Source organism: Hemicordylus capensis, chromosome 3 (genome assembly GCF_027244095.1).
Source record: "Hemicordylus capensis ecotype Gifberg chromosome 3, rHemCap1.1.pri, whole genome shotgun sequence".
In the NCBI taxonomy this organism is placed as follows: Eukaryota; Metazoa; Chordata; class Lepidosauria; order Squamata; family Cordylidae; genus Hemicordylus; species Hemicordylus capensis.
This window is the reverse complement of record NC_069659.1, coordinates 114,631,064-114,652,534: the sequence shown is the minus strand read 5'-3', so window position 1 is coordinate 114,652,534 and position 21,471 is coordinate 114,631,064. Positions and strand designations below refer to the sequence as shown.

The following is a 21,471-nucleotide window of genomic DNA, read 5'->3' as shown; positions in this document are numbered from 1 at the left end:
GTGACTCTGTTGGTCCTTTTGGATCTCTCGGCAGCTTTCGATACTATTGACCATAGTATCCTTCTGGAATGTCTGAGGGAGTTGGGTGTAGGAGGCACTGCTTTGCAATGGTTCCGCTCCTATTTCTTGGGCAGATTCCAGATGGTGTCACTTGGAGACTGTTGCTCTTCAAAACTTGAGCTTTTAAATGGGGTCCCTCAGGGCTCCATATTGTCTCCAATGCTTTTTAACATCTATATGAAACCGCTGGGAGGGATCATCCGGGGATTTGGTGCTGGGTGTTATGAGTACGCTGATGATACCCAAATCTATTTCTCCATGTCAACATCATCAGGAGAAGGCATAGCCTCCATGAATGCCTGGCTGGAGGCGGTAATGGGTTGGATGAGAGATAACAAACTGAGACTGAATCCAGACAAGACAGAAGTACTTGTTGTGCAGGGTCGTTACTCAGGAAACGATATTTATCTGCCTGTTCTAGATGGAGTCACACTTCCTCAGAAGGAACAGGTACACAGTCTGGGAGTGCTTCTGGATTCACACCTCTCCCTGGTTTCTCAGGTTGAGGCAGTGGCCAGAAGCACTTTTTATCAGCTGCAGTTGATACGCCAGCTGCGTCTGTTTCATGACCTCAGAACAATAGTACATCTGCTGGTAACCTCCAGACTTGATTACTGCAATGCGCTCTATATGTGGCTGCCTTTGTACATACAATTAGTACAGAACACGGCAGCCAGGTTGGTCTCCGGGTCATCTTGAAGAGATCATATTACCCTTATATTACAGGAGTTACACTGGCTGCCAATAGGTTTCTGGGCAAAATACAAAGTGCTGGTTATAACCTATAAAGCCCTAAACAGCTTAGGCCCACGGTATTTAAGAGAGCGGCTGCTTCTGCACGATCCCCATCATCCACTGCGTTCATCAGGGGAGGCCTGTCTGTGGCTACCTTCAAGTCGTTTGGTGGCCACTCAGGGACAGGCCTTCTCAGTTGTCGCTCCGAGACTTTGGAATGCACTTCCCGTTGACATAAGACTCTCCCCACTTATTTTAACCAGGCCTTTTAACTTTTGTAATTTAAATATTGTAAACTGACTTTGTTTTTAAGCAGCTTTTGGAATTTTAATTTATTTTAATGTTTTATAGTTGTGAACCGCCCCAAGACTTTGGTTTGGGGCAGTATATAAATGTATTAAATAAATAAATAAATAATCCTGGACACATTACATGGAAATAAATTGAAACCAACAAGGTCTTACTATTACAGAGTAGTTGTGAGCTCATCAGACCCACATCCGGAACTCCCCATGGTCATCTTGGTGAGGCCATCAAGGAGTAAGCAAGGAGTAAATGTAAATAACAGATTTCCCCACAAAATTCAAGCTGGGTGCTGTGGCTGCTGCTGCTGAGGTAGGAGTACTTATTCATTTCCTTGGCTAAAGATCCTATACAAGCCCTGACTGCATGTAGAATTCACATGCATACACACATCCGGGATTTTGGCCAGAGTGTTTCAAACTGCAGTGAAAGCTGTACAACTGACTTTGCTTTGCTACTTTAAGATCACAAAAGTAATAATTAAGCAATAGTTACCTTCTGATGGATGTGCTTCAGTTCTTGGGAGTTTAGGAGACAGTGGGGCAGTATAAGGTGGCGAATCCTGAGAATACCGTTTGGTGTTTCGGTTATCCAGTATTTCCTCTTTTGCTGTAAAGAAGCAAAACAGGGAAATTCATTTCAAATGAATAAGCAGTATGTGTTCATTTTTTGAATTGCCTTATGAAATCTCCAGTTGTTTGCTGCAATAGCCTTCCACCATGAAATGCTTTGGTTGGTTCTTGTACCAGAATACAAAGGGAAAACAATGATTAGAAGTTAACAGTATCTTGCTCACAGACCTTTCTCTGAAAACGTCATGTGGATCTTTCATTCTGGTGTAACTTTTTAATACAGGTATTCCTTTACAGAAATAATTCCAAAGAACTCCTATGGAAAACCATTACACTTGAATTGGATCTAAGACACGGCTCAAATACAGGATGGGTTGTTTATTTCCCAGTGAGAGCTGTGTCAGAAATATATCATGAGCTAGAGAGCTGCAGCTAATCTGCTCATTTCAGCATGCAGCAATTGACATAATAGGCAATAATTAAAATGTGCATATTTAGCCATCTGTGTATCTTTTTCATGAACATGGCAGATGCCACAATTCTTCTGAAGTACTGAAAGCACAACCTCAACACACTACATACAGCTCCTGAAACACTTTTTTGTGGATACAGAAATAATAACGCCAGTGTAGTATAGTGGTTAAAAATACAAGCTATGAGCCAAGATAGCAATCTCACCCCAACTATGAGTGTCCTAGAAGGCCTCAGGCAATCCACAATTATTTCAGGCCCTTTCCCTCATTATTAGTGTGGCGATAATACTTGCCTAACAGTAGAAGGATTACTGAGAACACACATGAAACACTGCTTAACACACACTCTATACATGCTAACTACTATACTATACTACTGCAGTAATAGAGTGTAATTTGAAAAATATTTTTGAATTATGATTGTGCAAAGCAGCCTGGATTCAATCAGCACTCCACCTACCACTACTATGCTACTACTGCTAGGAATATTTATATACTGTTCTTCAACCAAAAGTTCTCAAAGCGGTTTACAAAGAAAAATCAATAATACATAAATAAGATGGATCCCTGTCCCCAAAGGGCTCACAATCTAAAAAGAAACATAGGGTAGACACCAGCAACAGCCACTGGAAGGATGTTGTGCTGGGATTGGATTGGATAGGGCCAGTTGCTCCCCCCTGCTATATATAAGAGAATCACCACTTTAACAGGTGTCTCTTTGCTCAGTTAGTATGGAGGGAGTAATTGGGCTTAGTACTTTGGGAGGAGCTCTGAGCTCTAGCACTTCAAGTTTCCAATTTGGGTTCAATTCAAAAAGTTCCTTTGATTTGAGTCTGACATGTTGAGGGCCACTCCAGTTTAGAAAGACAAATACTCCTGCCCACTCTGTAAGTAAAGGGGCACTGTGGGGTTGGGGTGTAGGTCTGAGTATGAATCAAATCTGAATTGAATCAGGCCCAATCTTATTCATTTTGGCCCAATTTGGATAGTGGTTCAATTTGGACTGAAGCAAATTGGGTCTGATTCAATCCAATCAAATTCGACCTCCAAATCTTCACAGTGCCCTATTTTTTTAACAAGCAATGTGGAACAAAGGTTTCTGTAATGAAAAATGTTTTTCAGGTGATTATCACTAACTATTAATAAACATTAACTTACATTTCTCTCTCATATACACAGTTTATTTGGGACTGACACATTTAATTTAATGTGTTAAATTAAAACCAAAAGCCCACATAATTAAACCAGAAGTCAAGTTATGAATTCAACTGACTTCTATGAGTCAGATCCAACCAAGGCTAAAATTCTTATTCTGCTTGGAAGACTGCAGGTGAAAACAAAAACAAAACTAAAGCCATGCTTAGGACATGGAACCAATACTAAACACAGGTGACAAAGTCTCATTTCTTTGTTGAAGAAGTTCCCTTTGAAGTCCACCACTGTGACTCATAAAAATACGTCCCTGAGGACTGTACAGCCATGATTTTAAGAAACGCTCCTTTAGGACCTTCTTTCAGTCTGCATATATTTTAGAGCTCCTGCAGGCCAATGAACAGCAGACTTGAGGATGAGAGAGAGTATTCCAAACTTAAATTGTCAAATGGTTTTGTCAGCTTCTCTGACCTTCATCTGTAAAAGCCAATGATCTATGTCATGCCTAATGAGCTGCTCTACAAAGAAAAATGTGGTGTGAATCCACCACAGCAGAAGCTCAATATTTGGGGGAAAGGTACAAGCTATACTTTAATTAAATGATGGGGCTTGTTGCTCTTTATAGCAAAAGCTGTGAACATCTAAGACATCTGACTGATGCCTGTGCAATCAAGGACCATGGCAGTCCTATTCCATCACACACACTCCTTGTAAGACTAAAGTGGTAATCCTTTACACCAGGCCTGCTCACCTTAGGTCCCCCCAGCTGTTTTTGAACTACAACTCCCATAATCCTCAGCCACAGTGGCCAATAGCCAGGAATTATGGGAATTGTAGGCCAACATCAGAGATGTAACTTTTGGGCGGTATAAAAATATGTTAAATAAACAAACAGGAGGGCCAAAGTTGAGCAGCCCTGCTTTACACGCTTACAAGGGAGTAAAAATAAAAGTTGTGCCATCAAGTCAGTGTCAACTCCTGGTGACGACAAAACCATGTGGTTTTATTTGGTAGAATACAGGAAGGGTTTACCATTGCCATCTCCCTCACAGTATGAGATGATGCCTTTCAGCATCATCCTATATCGCTGCTGACCAATATAGGTGCTTCCCAAAGTCGGGGAAACACACCAGTGGGGATTCAAATCAGGGAGTATACTCCTCTGAACTCATTTGGGTGTACTTCCAAGTATGCACACACAAGATCAGGCTGTAAAGATCTTATGCAAAAGAAACATGCTTTCATAAACCTTCATTTAATTAGTTTACACTGTGACACACTGTTTCTATCAAGTTAAAGCTCTAGTCTACTGCAACTAAAAAAAACCCAAAAAAACCTATCAGGAATACTAGAAATAAAGCCAGGACAGGGTGGGGAAGAATGGTGCAGCATTACCTGGCTTGTTTCGATCATATTCGGTAGGACTGTGTGTGCTCCCCATGTAAGGGCTGAAGGGCTGACTACTAAAAAGATTATCACACTGTAGGCTGTGGCAGAGTTTCTCCAGGAAGCGCAGGACAAAGGATGCACTGTTTACAGAAGGAAGACTGATGGCGTGCTTCTCTCCATCAAAGGAGGCTGCAGTACAAAGAAAGTACCAATGTCAACACACTATCCCAATACTGTGAAACACTGTTTTGGTTTATATTTGGCAGTGGCTGGACAGTTGTTTCCTTGACTTGGAGGCTGAAGATGACAAAGTTTGAAAACTCCTGCTAAACATCTAAGAAACATCATTAGCATTTTACAAGCTATATTTAACTACATAATTTATGAACAAGGTACCCAGACTACTGGAAAAAAAATCTACTGCAACCTCTTTGCATCAGCTCAATGTGGAAGAGTAAATTCAGTCTCCCGTATTATTCAGAGAAGTAGCCTATGTAATATAGTATCTTGCAAATGAATCGTCGATCATATCTGTTTCATCTTGGCTGAGAGACTGACACTGCTCCTCATGTGTGTAAAAATATGCAAAAGATGTGCACAAGTGCACTGTGCAGGTCACAATATCACATTTTAATATTGCCAGACAGTGGGTTTATGGGGGCTTAATTACACCCACATACCATGGATCAGCATCCCCATCCGGTATTAATCTAAGAATACCAAAGTAAAGCAAACCATTTTTAATTCCCATGAATTATGAATTGACGTGCTAACTTTTGTCCTAAAGATTGCTGTAACAAGCAGCAGTGAAAAGCAGTGGCTCCTAATTCAGAACTAGAGAAAATTTTAATCAAATCAGCGGCTATTAGAGCAGAGAGGGGAAAAATGATTCTGTAGCAGATGACACAGGTGCTTGGAGCACTGGCCCTTGCACATCTCCAGAATCTTTTCATAGGAAAAGAAGCAGCAACAACGGCAGCTGAATTAAAACATAAGGTGCGTTTTGGGGGAACCCAGACTGATTAGTCTGAGGACTCCTCATGTAAAAAAAAGCAAAATCATGGTGTGGTTTTGTTGGTGAATAATAACAACATCTTAAGTCATATTTAAATATTTAGGTGAGGTCCACACAACAAAAGCCAAGAAATATGGCATCACCGACTCCGTTTACCATGAACCAAAGAAGTGAAATAAACTGAACCATTTTACAAAAGTGTGCTACCCTGACCTTTGGCCTTGATTTTGTACCTAACTGAACACGTTTTACTCTTCTTGCAAAGAAATCCTATGCATGTTTACTCAGAAGTAAATCTCACTGTGTTCAATGAAATTTACTTCCAGATGTGTACACAGGATTGGAACTACAAAACAAATGAAAATTATTGCAATTACCATTTTTCTGCCTTAAACCCTGCCCAAAGTTTATCAAAAACTGGTAACAACGGAAATAATTAAATGCTTTCCCATTACCAGTGATCATCTCTCCTGCATGATGCCCCGACTTCAGGAATCCAAAGACTGTTTTTGATTGATGGGCAGAGTCTACACAAGCTTGCACAGCCTGCTGAAGCACCACGTTCACAGGACCTGGTCCAAAATGATCAGGAAGCTGCTGTACCTTTTTTTTATCCAAATGGGGCCCAGAGTTCCCATGTTTGTTCACATAGACACAAACTATAAAGAAAAAACAACATTATGGGCAATTTGCTTTGGAATCTGTTATGCTTCAGGAACAAGCAGTATGCTCTCAATAAAATCTTATTTCACAAAATTGTCTCTAAAAACAGTGATCAACATGTATGCATAAAAACATCTTTTCCACATTTATATTTAAGTCTAAAGCTTGCTAATGGCTGACAGTTTTGGCTACAATTAATGGTGTTTTGCCTTTACAAGCTCAGTCTTGCTCACATGAGCTACTCACCCTTCTTAACCTTGGCCCAAGTGGGGGGGGAGGGGAGTCCCAACAGTGGTGTAGCTAGGGGAGAGGGGGCCTGTGTTCACCCCTCTTCCTGATGGCCCCTCAGAGTAAAGGAAATAATGAAGAAAATAGGGAGGGTTGGAGCTGGGGGCCCCGCAGAAGATGGGGGCCCAGGTTCTCTGACCCCATTGGCTCAATTATAGGTACAACCCAAGTCCCAAATTCACATACACTTGGCATATCTATGCAAGACTAACTGCATATTAACATGCCTTTCAGTTCTAAGGGAATACCAACACCCTGTTCCCTGCTTCATCTTCCTTCACCCAGAATTAAGAGAAAACAAAAATGCCTTGAAACCAATGCTGCTCCCTACAGTCTTTTTCAAAATGTCCTCACAGCACCTCTGAGATGTAGCTCATGATACTATTCCAATATTCAGATATAGAATTCCAGCTGAAAGTGACTTGCCCAAACTCAGAGAGTGAATCTGTGCAGGAAATTCTTAGGCAGAAACAATTAATTCATAGTATGAAATCCATCAACGTACACAGTGAACCCATAGTATACCATTAATTTACATTTTATAGTTGGGAAAGTTAGATTAAGAGGGAGCCTAAGCCCAGATGGTGAATCACTGTCAGAAATGGTACAGGAACCCATGGTCCTGTTGATTATAGAGAGTATTGTGGTGTTGCCTCTGCCTGCTACATGAACATGATGAATGTTCACAGTGAGGGCGAAGGACAAGCATAGGATAGCTAGAGAGAGAGAGACAAACAGGAAATAGAGAGAAAGACAGAAACAGAAGTTGGAAAGAAAGGACTGGGAGAATGTGAGGTAGGAAATAACCAGATGGAAGACAGATGAAGGGAGGGCAAAAGGAGGTTAAAACTAAGGTAAAGAAAAACAGGAACAAGATGAGGCAGGGGGAGGGACAGGCAAAACAAAGAAACCTTGTGAGTAGGGAGCACAAGAGACAGTAAAAGATAGATCAGAGGGAATTATGTGGGGCCTGGAGAGTGAAAGAATGAAAAGAAGGAAAGTTGAGAGGCTAGTTGTGAGCTAGATGAAGATACAGTAAAGAAGGAAAGGAGATAGTTTAAAAGGTGAATGGTTATTAGATAGAGAACTGGGCAGGAATGCCAGGGCAGGAATAGGATCAAACCACACAGAGACTTTATATACAGTTTGAGGGTGGAGGGGTGATAACTGTCTCTATCTCTTTGATACTGTCAGAGAATTCTTCTTTAGCACAGGCAGATTGCTGGCTGCCTAAGAAGAGGCAGCTGACAAATGGACAATATGCAATGTCGCTGGCCCTCATTAGGGCAGTAAAATAATGTCCACAACAAAAAGAGGCTGCTTCAATCAGGGTGTTTACAGATGCATGCACCAGAGGTCCATTCTCTATTTATGGAGTATGTCACCACTGTGTATACTAGTTTGAAATAATATGCAGTCAGCTCCCTTCCTAAAAGCCAGACACAGATGAAATAGTACATGTTATTTGTTTAGTGATCTTACATGCATAAAAGTTGCTATTTTTTTAATGGTTATTTGGGAGCTACCAGTGATAACCTATATCTAAGGGGCTTCAAACGCACAAGTAAAGTAAGGATTCAGGTCCAGTTTCAAAGCTTCTTAAATGGCTGTCTTCGGAACTCTACATTATCCCAATAGTTTTGTTCATTTCGAAAACCCTTATTTTTTTATAACAACTCAGGAACCAGCTGGCTGTGCATGCAGAAAAGAGCATTATAATTATTATGTGATAAAACTGTTTACCTGTTGAAATGACAGCTGTCATTGCACCAGTAATAGTAGGCCCATCTTTGGGTATCTGTGGGGTGATATTATCCACTTTTGCAGAAATAAGCGGAGGAGAAAATACTGGAGATTGCACTGGTAAGATTTTTTTCTGTTAGAAAAAAAGGTTTTATTAAATTAAGAGGATAATTTCATCCCCTGCAAAAAGAAAGACCACCTTCATATCATCGTTTGCTGAAACTAAAATCTCTCTGAACTACAGAATTCATCAGAAGAGTATCAAGTTGAATAGTTCCAGTCATTATCTCAACCTGGATTAGAGATGTGTCAGAGTATTCATAAAATTATTTGCCACACAAAAATCAGCTCAAGATGACTTTATCACATCACTGTCATATCACAATCGGTGTAACATGCTTGTAATAAAAGTATCCACAGTCAGCACCTACGGATAGCAACTTCAGCACTGTCCCACTTGAATGGTTTTCCAGTGAGTGAAAAGTTGCTAAAATGAAAGTGGATAACAATGGCAAGTGTTGATGTCATTCTTCCTTAGCACTGTTTTTGTTACACACAAATTTGTTTTTTTGTGACTGTCACACACAAATGCATCTATTCTAAAGAGTGATCTTCCGTACGTACTAATTTTCACTGATTAAGAAATACTTCCTAAATGGCTAGAGGCAGAGCCATCTCAGTAAAGGGATATCTATGTCTTTTGGCAGCTTAACTCAGATTTCCAGCTGAGCATGTTTCCTGATAGATGAAGGCTAAAGGAATGGCTAGGGACAACTATTGAGTGCTATATAGGAGAGAATCAGCAAACTTTAAACATTTCCAGTCCAAAAGCAAACATAGATGCCAATACATCTAACATAGTCTAAAAGAATAAAATATATTACTTGCACTACATACTTTGTAGGAAGGAATACTGAATGGAGACTATGAACTCTGTAAATCACAGTACACAGCTTGAACAAAATATACAGTACATCTAATAATAATTAATAATAGAAAAGAAGAAGAAAGAGAAGAAGAAGAAGAAGAAGAAGAAGAAGAAGAAGAAGAAGAAGAAGAAGAAGAAGAAGAAGAAGAAGAAGAAGAAATAGTACAAAACCACTCAGGAAAACACAGACATCTTCTGCCAATACATTTGAAGATAAACAGGTTTGCTAACCTTCCTGCCTGGTTTCAAGCCTTTTTTCCTTTTTTTGAGATTTTCCTTATGAGTTGTGTTTTTTGTCACAGGAATGTTTTTGGGAGACCTGCCCTTCCTAAGAGATGGAGCCGGTGTTTTCCCCCGACCAGGCTTCCTGCCTCTCGGCACAGGAGCAGGAGCCAGTTTCTGTGGAGATTGCATTGAACGCCGTGTCACTTTGGAAGGGGACGCTTGGGCTTTTGTATTATTCTTTGTACTAGAAACTGAGATGAAAATAAAAAAATACATGTATTAGAATCTGAAAGCATACATCTAGGTGACAGTATCTTGAAATCACTTTTTAAAAGCTTCTTACTCCATAAAACAGGCGTACAGTGGAATATCTTCATGCAAGTTGTAGCTGAGACTAGGATTGCCAACTTTTCAATTAGGCAATAAAACAGTGCCTTTGCCAACAGTTTGATGTTCAGAAAATTGCAGGTGACCATGTTTATTTCTCTGCTGTGAAAAGACGGATCTGTAAATCAAATTCTTATTAAAGACACAAAAGCAGACCAGTTTGTTTTTGTTCCAGTCAGCTGGCCACTCTCATTGGGACACATCTGGCTATAAGAGGACTTGAACTAACTGAATGTAATTCAATTGAGCTTTTTAGCCCTAAGAACTTCTTTTGTACAGAACCCACTGAAGTTAATGGAGTTTATGTAAGAATATTCAGGGTAACTCTGTGTGTATAGCAAATCATGTTTTTCATGCTTATGATCCACTGAACATTTTGGATTATACTCCTCCCCTTCCAGTCCACTTCCTGGCCATTTGATTTCTGTGGCCCATGTATTATTTTGTTGAGAATGTGCAGAATCCAGTTTCTCCATCTATATAGTAACAGGAAGATTGTGTCACACAAGGGATATCTTTAGCAAAATAGTTTCATTTCAATGAATCTATCCAAGAAGAATCTCAAAGTGACAAGTTCCACAGTAGTTAAAAGAACATCTGCCCACATCGGCATGCAGCAGCTTCAGTATGAAAAGAAAAAGCTATTCAGATTCACTAAAATTTAGGCAGCATGATTTTAGACAATTAGAACATATAAAGGCTGTTCACACAAGCAGCCCTACCTAGGCTTGTGCAGTCCTGCTGGGGTAGGGCTGCTCCTTTGAAGCGCTGGATCCTGGCTGATCCCGGCACTGCCCCACCGAATAGAACAAGATTTCCCCCCAGGCTTTTACCCAGGTAGAAGGGTGCAAGTGTGCCTACAGTCCAAGCAGACACTGAGCCGGGCAGCTAGAGCTCCCAGCTCTGGGGAAATCCCCCAATGCACTGTGTAAGTATTGTGGGATTTCTGGAGGCTGGGCTGCTTTTCCCCAGCCTAAAAATGGCTGTGCAGCTCCCAGCAGAGCCACTCGTGTGGGCGTGCGAGTCGCACAACCAGAAGCAGAACAGAGATCTTCTGGGGGTAAGGTAAGTGTGAATGACCATATAGTTTTTCAACTGTCAAACTATTTTAATTGTGTTAATGTTTTAATTGTTGTGTTTTTAGATTGTGAACCGCCCAGGGACTTGCATATGGGGCAGTAGAAACATTAGTTCTTAATTCTGAAAGAACTAAGGTTGCATGTTCTTTTGTAATAATGGGGAAATTCAATAGGAAGAAAATAGCAATTGACAACAGAAGTAAAGATTTCATTGTGTAGGGCAAACACTAATTGTAAGTAAGACAAACTGGCTTAGCTCTACTTAGTTTCTCATGCTGAATTAAATCATAGCCTGAGAAGGCTAGGTTATTAATTCCATTATTAATGCTTCACTTCCACATTGCTTTCTTCAGCTAATTACTTTATTCACTTTCCTAATCTGTCTTTGAAGTTTGAATGCTGTATTCATGATAGTATTTACTGTGAGGTAATTTCTAAGTTGGGCAAGCAGAAACAGACTTCTGTTTATGTTTTATAAATGCTATAAACCTTTTAATGGAATTGTCCATTTCATGAACTGTAACAACTTAACTGAAACAACTGCTTTCAGTACTGGGCAATATTTCCATTCATTTCATTAAAAAGACATCATCATGTTTCCACTTAATGAAACCCTTACAAATTACAAGTAGTTTTTCCCTCCTTCCTCCCTATCCTCTCAGCAACTAGCATGTTTGGTAACCAATGTGAGGCCTACATTTCCTCAGCCACCCACCCTATCCCTCAGATTCACTCCAAGCCATAAGCTTGGCAGGAAGATGGGGAAAGGGGACCAAATACACCCTTAATCTTCCTCCAATACAGACACTGCTCTGCTGCATTTATGGGGAGGGGGGGCTCCTCTCGCTAGAGTCTTTCTTCTCTCCCACCCCCGCTGTGATTTCTTAAGTAGTTAGGAATAAAAAGATATATAGGAGGCAACCAGGCCTATATGTTCAAAATGCACAGTTTTGAAATCATGCGATTATTACACAATCTGAGCAGTTCATGTCATTTACTAACATCCAGACTAACACTGCACCATCATGAAATGGATGAGGGGTGATTTTGAACAATCTCCTCTTGCCTCTTAAGCCCACTGTGCCTCCTAAAAATATGTCTCTGAAGGCTGCACAACCCACTCAGGCTTATTTTCAGGTGACAGAGTAGGCTTCAGAGGGAATGGGAGATCATCCCTCCCTCTTTGTGTGACAGTGCAGCATTTATTTGGATGTCAGCTACTTTTGCACCAGCCCAGTGCTAGCCTAGATGTCAGTCATCCATTTCATGACGTGGGAAAATGGGATTATCTACTTTAGAAAAACTTGCTGTAATTTTTAAATGTTTAAGTGCAGAGACATGATCTTCTTTTCATGAAATAGACAGGAAACACTGTCCACACGAAATTCATAAGAGTTTCATTAGGTGGAAAGACGTGATCTCCTTTTCATGACATTGACTTCCTTGATTATAGCATTCTTACACATGAATAGGTTATTTTTCAGGATGGATTTTAAGCTAATTAGAAAAAATGCCCCCCTTTATATTCTATTTGTAGCTATTTAACAACTTGTATCAAAAGCACCTTAGCAAATCAAACATTTAACAGAATGTGCCAGCAATATTTATTGGTAAGGTTCACTCATGCAAGATAGATTTCATAAACTAATATTTTGAAAACATGTATTGATAAAAGATTGAAAAATGTATTTGTATAATACTAAAAGATAGGGATTTCATCATACACACACAGAGCCAATAATAAATGTTATATATATATGCGCATGCTGATCTTTGATCATAATAAACTGAACTGAATGACATACTGGCTGACATACTTATTAAATACTTATTTAAATTTACTCAAGGAAGTCCCATTGAAACCAAGTTAGGCATGCCTAACTTATCGTTTTCAAGAGGATTTGCTTGAGTAAATTAAGTCAGGATGTCAACTATTGACTTGTGAGCAAATCAGCCTTAAAAGCCTTTAACTAAATAAAGTTATTGCAAGGCAAATCAACAAGAGTGATTCACTCAAGATACAATTAATGGGGGTGGGGGCCTTGCATAGGAACAGAACAAAGGTTTCCCTCCTTTGATGGAAGCGGTTTTTAAAGTTTTCAGTACTTTAAAATGCATTTATTTTAATATTCCTGGTTACTAAGACAAACATTGTTAAAGGGCTGCAAAAATATGACTATGCTACTGTCTATTCTTGTCTGCACTGGAATTGTAATGGATTCCTGTGTAGTAAAAATCAATATTGTTCACAAGTACAAAGAAAAGAAGCTTCAGTTTAACAAGCCACAGGCTGTAAAAGCACAGGTACATGCTTTTATACACAGAGAAATATTCTACTCTTTGGGGGGAAAATGATGGATAGCACTTTCTGAACAAAGACTGGCAATGCAATAATACTGAACCCTTGCTGGAATGCCATTTTTTAAATTGTTCATTTAAACAAGTTTCCTACCTTTATATTCCAGAGATGCACATGTCATTTATGTTAGCCACTGTGAAGTTTCAGACCCAATATGATAAGATTGCCTTTTACTAGGACTGAAAAAGCAAACTTGCAACAAAGCCCATGCTGCTGCTTGGACAGCGGCATGGAAATGTGCTAGCAAATCCGGACGAAGCTATTTGCATTTGTTGGTTTAAGAGGAGGAGGAGGAGGAAACAGAGTGGAGTGGATACTGCTAAAGCAATTCACATATTGTCTGTGGGGCCTATTGACAGTGACCATCAGTCATGGGCTCATACTTCCTTCACCCCTGCCTTCAGGAAAAGATCAAAGGTTACTTGGGGTCAAGGAATCTAGAAAGAAGTGAAAGGACATGCAAAGAAAATCTAGCTGCCAGCCCACTGCATCTGTGGACAAAATTATCTTAAGTGGGTCACAACAGCCAAAAACCTTAAAACCATTTAATAACCTTAACAGGATTTGTTTTTAAAAAATTAGTGAAATGAAAAAGGTGGCCTCTGTTATTAATAAATATACAGTGTGTAGCTGGAAGGAAGGAAAAGCACTTTTGCTCTTTTCAGGGTACTGCTTTGCATCACAATGCCCCACTCAATTCCACAAAACAAAACAAAGCATTTTGTTTCTTGCTGCTCTGGCAAAACAATTAAGATATCAACCATTCAGGTCTCTCATCTGCTGTCTAGTTATGCGGCAGCCCCTGCTTATGTCTCGGATCCTAAGCAACAACTTTAATAAAGTCGTTTGAAATGTAACAGTCTTATAAACTGAGCTACAATACATCTTTGCAACCCAGCAGGAAAACAGGAAGAATAGTGGAAGCAAAGAATGTTAGTTAACATGCCTTCCTGCATTCAAAGTATGAATAGGTTGTACAGCTTTTTAGTGGTAGCGATCATTCTTTACAAGTATATATGCCAGCAATTAGGATGCTTCAACTGCTTTCACAATGATCAAGAGTGAATTCTTGTTTTCAGAAGATCTCAAATTATTAGTGTGAGAACATGGTCTAAACATTCAGTGCAGACCCATGAAAAGGAAATAGTCTTGTTCCGAGCTAGACAAAAATATCACACATTCCTAGGCACTGGCATTGTCAGGGGGCTGGGGGTTCTGCCTACTCCATGGTCCATTATAAGCAGATCCAATACAGTGCCAGATGTTCAAAACCCCGCACATGTCCATTTTATTTTACATGTTTAAAGTTAAAATGTCAAATTCGGCAGTACAGTGACAGTGACATAAAATAATAATGGAATTTGAAATAGTGCTCACATATTTACATATTCTAATCAAGAGGAAATCCAGCAGCCTTGAATCAGCTACTAGTTGCACATGACCAAGAAGCTTCTGCAAATTTAAATGAAAGTACATGTATGCTCATGGAGTGGCTCCTACTCGGAAGTGAATGGGGAAATCTATTTATGCTCTCAAGCCCCTGTGGAGTTCTAGCTCAGACATTATATTTCATATAGATGTGCCTGAGCCAAATATACTACACAGCAATGAATCATTACATCATGTATGAAATATCTTCTGTGTTGTTTAAACAAGCATGTTAGCTGCACAACACTTTTTTAAGTAGCTCAAGCAAAAGGTTTCTCCCCCAAACCCCCATGTAACTTGTATTGCTTTCCAGATCATACCAGCCCTCTTCCTCTTCTCTAGAGAAAGAGTCCTGAGGAAAAAACTGTCATTTCCTATCAAATAATAAGATTAATCATTTAAATGCTCAGAATCTGCAAAAGTTACATATTTGTCTTGCATTAATTTAACAGTTTGTGTTTCTGCAAAAGGGCATTTTGTTCTTATGTAATTCATAAATCTGCAACAATAGATTGGTTGGCAACATCATGGCACATTCAACAAGCTGCCCTACAGTGTTAAAGTAGCAAATATTAATAGAAAATTAATACAAACTAGCTGAACCCACACAGAGCATCTGTGTGCTAGGACTTTGATGTTCTCCTTACCCCCCACCATAGTCCCTGCTTTATTACTCAATGACTCTCAGCCGCCCCCTCCTGCTCACTCGCACCCTCCAACCCTGCCACTCACCAACCCCCCCCGCTTGCCTGCTCCCCGCCACTCGCTTGCTCACCCCCTCTGCACCACTCGCTCACCCCGTCCCCTCCACTTGCTCTCTTACTCCCTGCTCGCTCTCTCACTCACTCACTCCCTGCCTGCTCGCTCACCCCCCATTCACTCATTCACTCCTCCCCCTCCCTCGCTCTCTCCCCGCTCACTTGTTCGCCCCCTTCCCTCTCCTCTTCCCTATCTGCATATGGAATCCCCACTGCTCAATCAACACGGTGCTTCTGTCTGTTACCTCCAATTGGTAAAGCACTGTGTGGTCGGGGCTTGCCAGGTACAAGCTTAGTGTATTATATACCGTGTTTCCCCGAAAATAAGACAGTGTCTTATATTAATTTTAGCCCCCCAAAATGCATTAGGGCAATTAGAGGTACATCAGAAATTACTGCTAGGTCTTACTTTCGGGGAAACAGGGTATATACTAGCTGAAACTGCACAGAGCATCTGTGCACTAGGACTTTGTCACACTCCTTGCCCCCCCACCACAATCCCTGCTTTATTGCTCAGTGTCAGACACCCACTGTCAGCTGCCCCCTCCCCACCACTTGCTCGTTCACTCGCCCCCTCCCTGCCACTCGCTCACTCCCTGGTAGCTCACTCACTTGCCCCTTTCCGCAGCTTACTGGCTCACTCGCCCCCTCCCCACTGCTCGCTTGCTCACATGCCCCTTCCCCATAGCTTGTTCTCTCCCTGTACGTTCTCTCACTTGCCCCCTCTCCACCACTTGCTCACTCACCCTCTCCATGCTGCACACCCACTCATTCACCCCCTCCGTGCCACTCGCTCACTCATCTGCCCACCCACTCCCCATCGCTTGCTAACTCATTTGCCTGCTCTGCACTGTTCACTCACCTGCCCTCGCTGCCACTCACTCGCTCCCCCGCCTGCTCCCCGCTGCTTGCTTGCTCACCTGCCCGCCTCCCCACCAGTTGCTCGCTCACCCGCCTCTTCCCTACTGCTCACTCGCCCCCTCCACACCACTCTCTCTCAATCCCTGCTCGCTCGCTCTCAATCCCTCCCCACCTCTTGCTCACTCACTCGCTTCCTCCCTGCTGCTCACCCCCTCCCCACACCTCGCTCACTCACCCCTCCCTGCTCAGTCGCTCACCTCTTCCCCACCGCTTGCTCACTCACTCACCCCCTCCCTGCTGCTCACTCACTCACTCGCCCCTACCCACTCCTCTTCCCTATCTGCATATGGAATCCCCACTGCCCAATCACCACAGTGCTTCTGCTCTGTTACCTCTGATTGGTAAAGCACTGTGTGGGCGGGGCTTGCTATGTACAACCTTAGCATATTATATATGGAGATATACAGGGTACTTTAGGTTTTATTTCATTCTATTTAGATTTTTGATGCACTATTAAATTATGAGAAAATTACCAAAATAGAGAACATATCTGAAAAAAGTCGTTTTTATCACCTAACCTACGCCTTAAAGACAAAGCAAGACCAGATTGAAGTAAATAATGGAATTTAACAACTAAAAATGCCTTACCACTGTTCCCTGGCGGTTGTAGAGCGTCTCCTGTTAAGTCACACCATCCAACTGGAAAGATATCCCGAGAATCATATTTACACCAATAGTCAAATGCCCCTCGCCATCCGTCAAACGTAATAAAAATGTCATCTCCTTTAACATCCCCAATAGTTGCAGGGCATATTAAATAAGGGTTTTTTCTGTCTATTGCTTCTAGCTTCATTCCAACTTTAAAACAGTTGGGAGCAGGCTTTGAAGGTTCCTACCAAAATAAGAAGAGCCAATTATGTGCATACATCTGAAATCTTGAATGTTTTCTACAACCATGTTGCCTCCAATTATTAACACTCCAAAAAGATACACTGGACTGGACACAATATGCAGACATTTCCCCCACCCCTATCTTTTCTATGGCCCAGATCGCCTCAGTGAGAGAAAAATATCTTCAAACTAAATGGCAGGTTTTATGGAATTTAATTAGAGAATCAAAAAGAAAGACTGCCAATACAAATGGGACATTTTTGAGAATTTAAGATGTGTTTTCTTAGACAAACTGATCTGATTAATTACCAATTCAGACAAACACAGGCATCAAGCAACATTTAAAGGCTGTGCAGCCCTAGTTCTGATGGTTCTGATCGCCTAACAGAACAAAAAGGAAAATGTTTTATTGTTGTTACAAAGGCAAATAGTTTCCAGTGTCACACTTGTCAATGTCAAAGAGGCCATGAATTGACCATTTACAATCTTGAAGACTTTGCCTAAGGCAGGTTTGTAAACTAGCAGGAGACTCTCTTATAAAGCCATTCAAACTTGCATAATGTGACTTCAATGAAAGCTGAAATGATGAATTGCCACCATGATAAGTTTTGTTCCCCCAGCCCAGCCACACTTTTCTAGCGAGTTTTGTGGTTAACATTTTCATGTTATGTTATACTACTATAGCATGAAAATAAAAAGGTGGAGTCTATTTAACAAAACCTTCATTGTCATTAAGACAACAAATAAAGAATTATATTTTCTTACATAATTTAGGCACATGGTTTAATTCTTTTTGTTGTCAGATCAACTCATTTCCTTCTCTTCATAAAAACCAGACACATACTGTTCCAGTTATGAGGTACAATGCAAAAGGTTTGTCATGTATCAAGGAGGAAGAAAGGGATAGCCAACTTTGAGTTAAGCAGGCAGAGGGTGCTGAAATAGCACCTATTTTTACTTTGACTCCTGTTCTTTTCACATAACCTCCTTATTCTTTTCCATTACTCCTGTCTACTGCTCCCATATCCTTGTTATTTTCTTTACCTCATTCCATCCCTTCCCAGCAATTTCGTTTCTCTGTATAATGTGAGAATGTCTAAACACACCACCTTATCCATGGCCACACAGTTAGGAACACTGTGCCCCAAGGGCTACAGAGGCTGCCGTTTCATTGTCTATTTTTAGATGTAAAAAGTTTAAACTCCTACAGATTGGTTCCATTACACACAAGATGCAGAGACCCTAGGAATATGATGACTGGCCACTTTTGTCCATTAATTCACGCCAGAAGATAATAATGCAAAACAATTTTAATTTCCAAGATGTAGTTTCCAAAGGCATACAATTATTCTTGTTAATCAACAAAATGTTCTGATGGAGTCAAAAAGATATTCCTCTTATAAACAGTTAAAAATGTGTGCTGAGCTATTGTGATGTCTGTGTAAGTGTGACAAACTGTGGCAAGCAGGAGAGAGCATTAATGTTTTGTTTTTAATATGGATTTGCATTTCAGAGGCTTGGACTCCCAAATTATTTAAACAAATATATTGAATTCTCGTAGACGTGCCTGTGGGGATGCGTCCCGGCAGCAACCCAGATGAAGCACTGGATTGGCTGGGAGGTGGGAGCTGTTGGGATTGGCTGGCCGGAGGTGGCTTGCAACGTGAGCTGAGATGCAGCTGCGGGGGGGGGAAATGGCGGCGGCTCCAGCCGCACGTAACCTCCCGCCGCGCTCGGTCGCTGTGAGGAGGCGGCAGCTGCTGCCAGCCTAGCCCAGCCGTGGTTGCGACCGTCGTGTCCGCAGCCTGGGCTGGGAGTACGCGGGAGGCAGTAAAACAGACTGGCCCTGGCGGGCTGCCAGGGGTGAAGGGAAAGGACAGTAATGGTGGTGGTGGGGCCTTTTTTGGCCGCCCGCCACTTGGAGTGGCCAGGGGCAGCCCAGCCGCTGTGAGGAGGCGGCGGCCGGCTGCGGTTGCGACCGCCGCAGCCTGGGCTGGGAGGAGGCAGGAAGCGCTGCTGGCAGGGGTGAGTGCGCAACATGCGGTAACGGCAGCGGCGGGGCTCCTTTTGGCTGCCCGCCGCCTGGTGTGGCTCCGTGGCGGGAGAGGAATGGAAGCGGGGAGCACAAGAGAGCGCAGGGCTGGAGGAAGGGAGAAAGAGGAGAGACCTGGGCAGGAGGGGGAAACAGCCGGACCGAAAGCACACAGATGCTCTGTGTGGGTCCGCTAGTTTAAACAAATACCCGTCTTCACCTGAGTGAAATCTCAATGTAGGAATGCACATGCTACATTTGTCTAGGTTAAAATGTAAAAATTACACCATTATACACTATGATACATGAATACTTAATATATGAATTTGAATTTTGTTCACAACATGAATATAGAACTATTAGCCAGTGAGGCTGTTCTAATGAGTAGTCTGGGCCAAGCTTAGGCAGCCAAATCTGGGCTTGGCTGCCTGTGAGAACCACTAGGATCCACGAAGATCCCGATGTTGCCTTGGCGCCAAACTCTGCACCAAAGCCCGGCTCTTAGGTGAGGTTAAGGGCACAAATGTGCCCTTAACCCAGCTGCCAGGATAATGTGTCAGCACGAGCTGCATGCAGCTAGCGCTGACCACTGTTCCCTCTAACAGGGATACCCAGATGTTGTTCACTACAACTCCCAGCATCCCCAGCTGCAGTAGCCTTTGGCTGAGGATTCTGGGAGTTGTAGTCAACAACATCTGAGAATCCCTGTTAGAGGGAACACTAGTGCTGACACAGATGAGTGCCTAGAGTGCCCATCCCCTTGGGGAATTCCCTAGTGCCCTGCGCTTGGCGCACAGTGCTCTGTGGGATTCCCCGAGGCCAGGAGGACGAGTCCCAACCTCAGAGAGATCTGTGCTACTCCATGATGTACAGAGCAGCAGGGAGCATGTATGAGCACAGAGCACACTCCCACCAGACTAACAATGATTGTGTGGGTGGAAGGCAAGGTTTGCAAAGCCCACCCACTCGGCAGGTCATGTGAATGATCCCAATGAGATGCATCTTGAATTTGTAAACTATAAATCAGATTTTTTAAAAATTCCAAATAATTTAGCAAAGCCTTAAACAAATGCCAACACTGGGGAAGGGGTTGCCCATGCATTTTGATTAGAGAATTCCTCACAGCCCAGCAATATTAAATAATTTTCTTGCCTCCTTATATGCTGGAGAGAACAGTATAATGCACTGGAAACTTCAATAAACAATGCAACTACAGTCCAACTTCTTACCTTCTTGAAAAATGCTGCAGGTGCCATTTCAGCTCCATTTAATGTTCTTAGGAGAAACATTGGCCAAGAAGATGCATTCATCTGGAACCCTAAATTAACAATATATTAGTTATGTAAAATAGATTTACAAAACCTATTTCTACAAACAAGATACTTCATAAAAGGTATGACCTCACAAGATACATTTGTGTTAAAAACAGAAGATGAGTATGTTGATGAACCAGACTTTCCACTATAGGCTGCAACTATAATTAAGTGATATTAAGTTAAGTGCCTGGTGCAAGACATAAGAAGTACAATATTTAAAGTTAGGTAGAAAATGAGAATTTTGACTGGTGTTTTATTACAAGAGAAACAGGATGCTGAGACCAGAAGGTTCCATGCCACTTGGGAAATATCAGTTTTATATAAAGCTAGCAGGAGGCAATTATACACACAATTAGCTCTCAGCATAGCCTATGAAGAATATTCTGTAAAACTGCCAACAGAAATGTTTGAAAAATGTATTCAGCTATGCTACAGCATTTGGGCATTGGAATTTAGTCTATCTTCAAACAACATGGAAGGACAGAATTCAACATAGTATTTTTAATCAAGGCCTCTCTTTGCAAGATTGGCCCACATACAAATTATTTCAAGACACTGAATGCTACACAACAGGGCCATCCTACATGTAGACATCAGACAAAAAGCTTGTTTCCCAAACCAGCTCAGTACAAAGTACGGGCTCAGTAAATTAGTAGGTACCAATTTACATGACCTGGAGAAGCAAACTAATTACATAATAATATATGGCAAACATTATTTGAAACATTAGAAAAACACCAAACCTCATTTTTTGATGATGTGGAAACGCTTAAATTCAAGCAATTTTGTTTCCAAACAATGACATGCTGAGGTT

At 41.5% G+C, this 21,471-nt stretch overlaps 1 protein-coding gene across 5 annotated transcripts in view; it reads right to left on the bottom strand.

Moving 5' to 3' along the window:
• The window catches only part of SCML2 (Scm polycomb group protein like 2), a 90,191-nt gene that overhangs the window by 18,686 nt on the left and 50,034 nt on the right, over positions 1–21,471 (bottom strand). For all 5 annotated transcript variants that reach the window (XR_008318973.1, XM_053306649.1, XM_053306651.1 and 2 more), the window contains 7 exons: positions 20,571–20,659; positions 17,067–17,310; positions 9,553–9,797; positions 8,394–8,526; positions 6,155–6,358; positions 4,691–4,873; positions 1,594–1,707 (listed from right to left, as the gene is read on the bottom strand). Coding sequence is in view for 4 of the 5 variants with exons in the window: in XM_053306649.1 (XP_053162624.1) it covers positions 1,594–1,707; positions 4,691–4,873; positions 6,155–6,358; positions 8,394–8,526; positions 9,553–9,797; positions 17,067–17,310; positions 20,571–20,659 (1,212 nt within the window). In the remaining variant the exon portion in view is untranslated. The remainder of the gene's footprint in view (positions 1–1,593; positions 1,708–4,690; positions 4,874–6,154; positions 6,359–8,393; positions 8,527–9,552; positions 9,798–17,066; positions 17,311–20,570; positions 20,660–21,471) is intronic.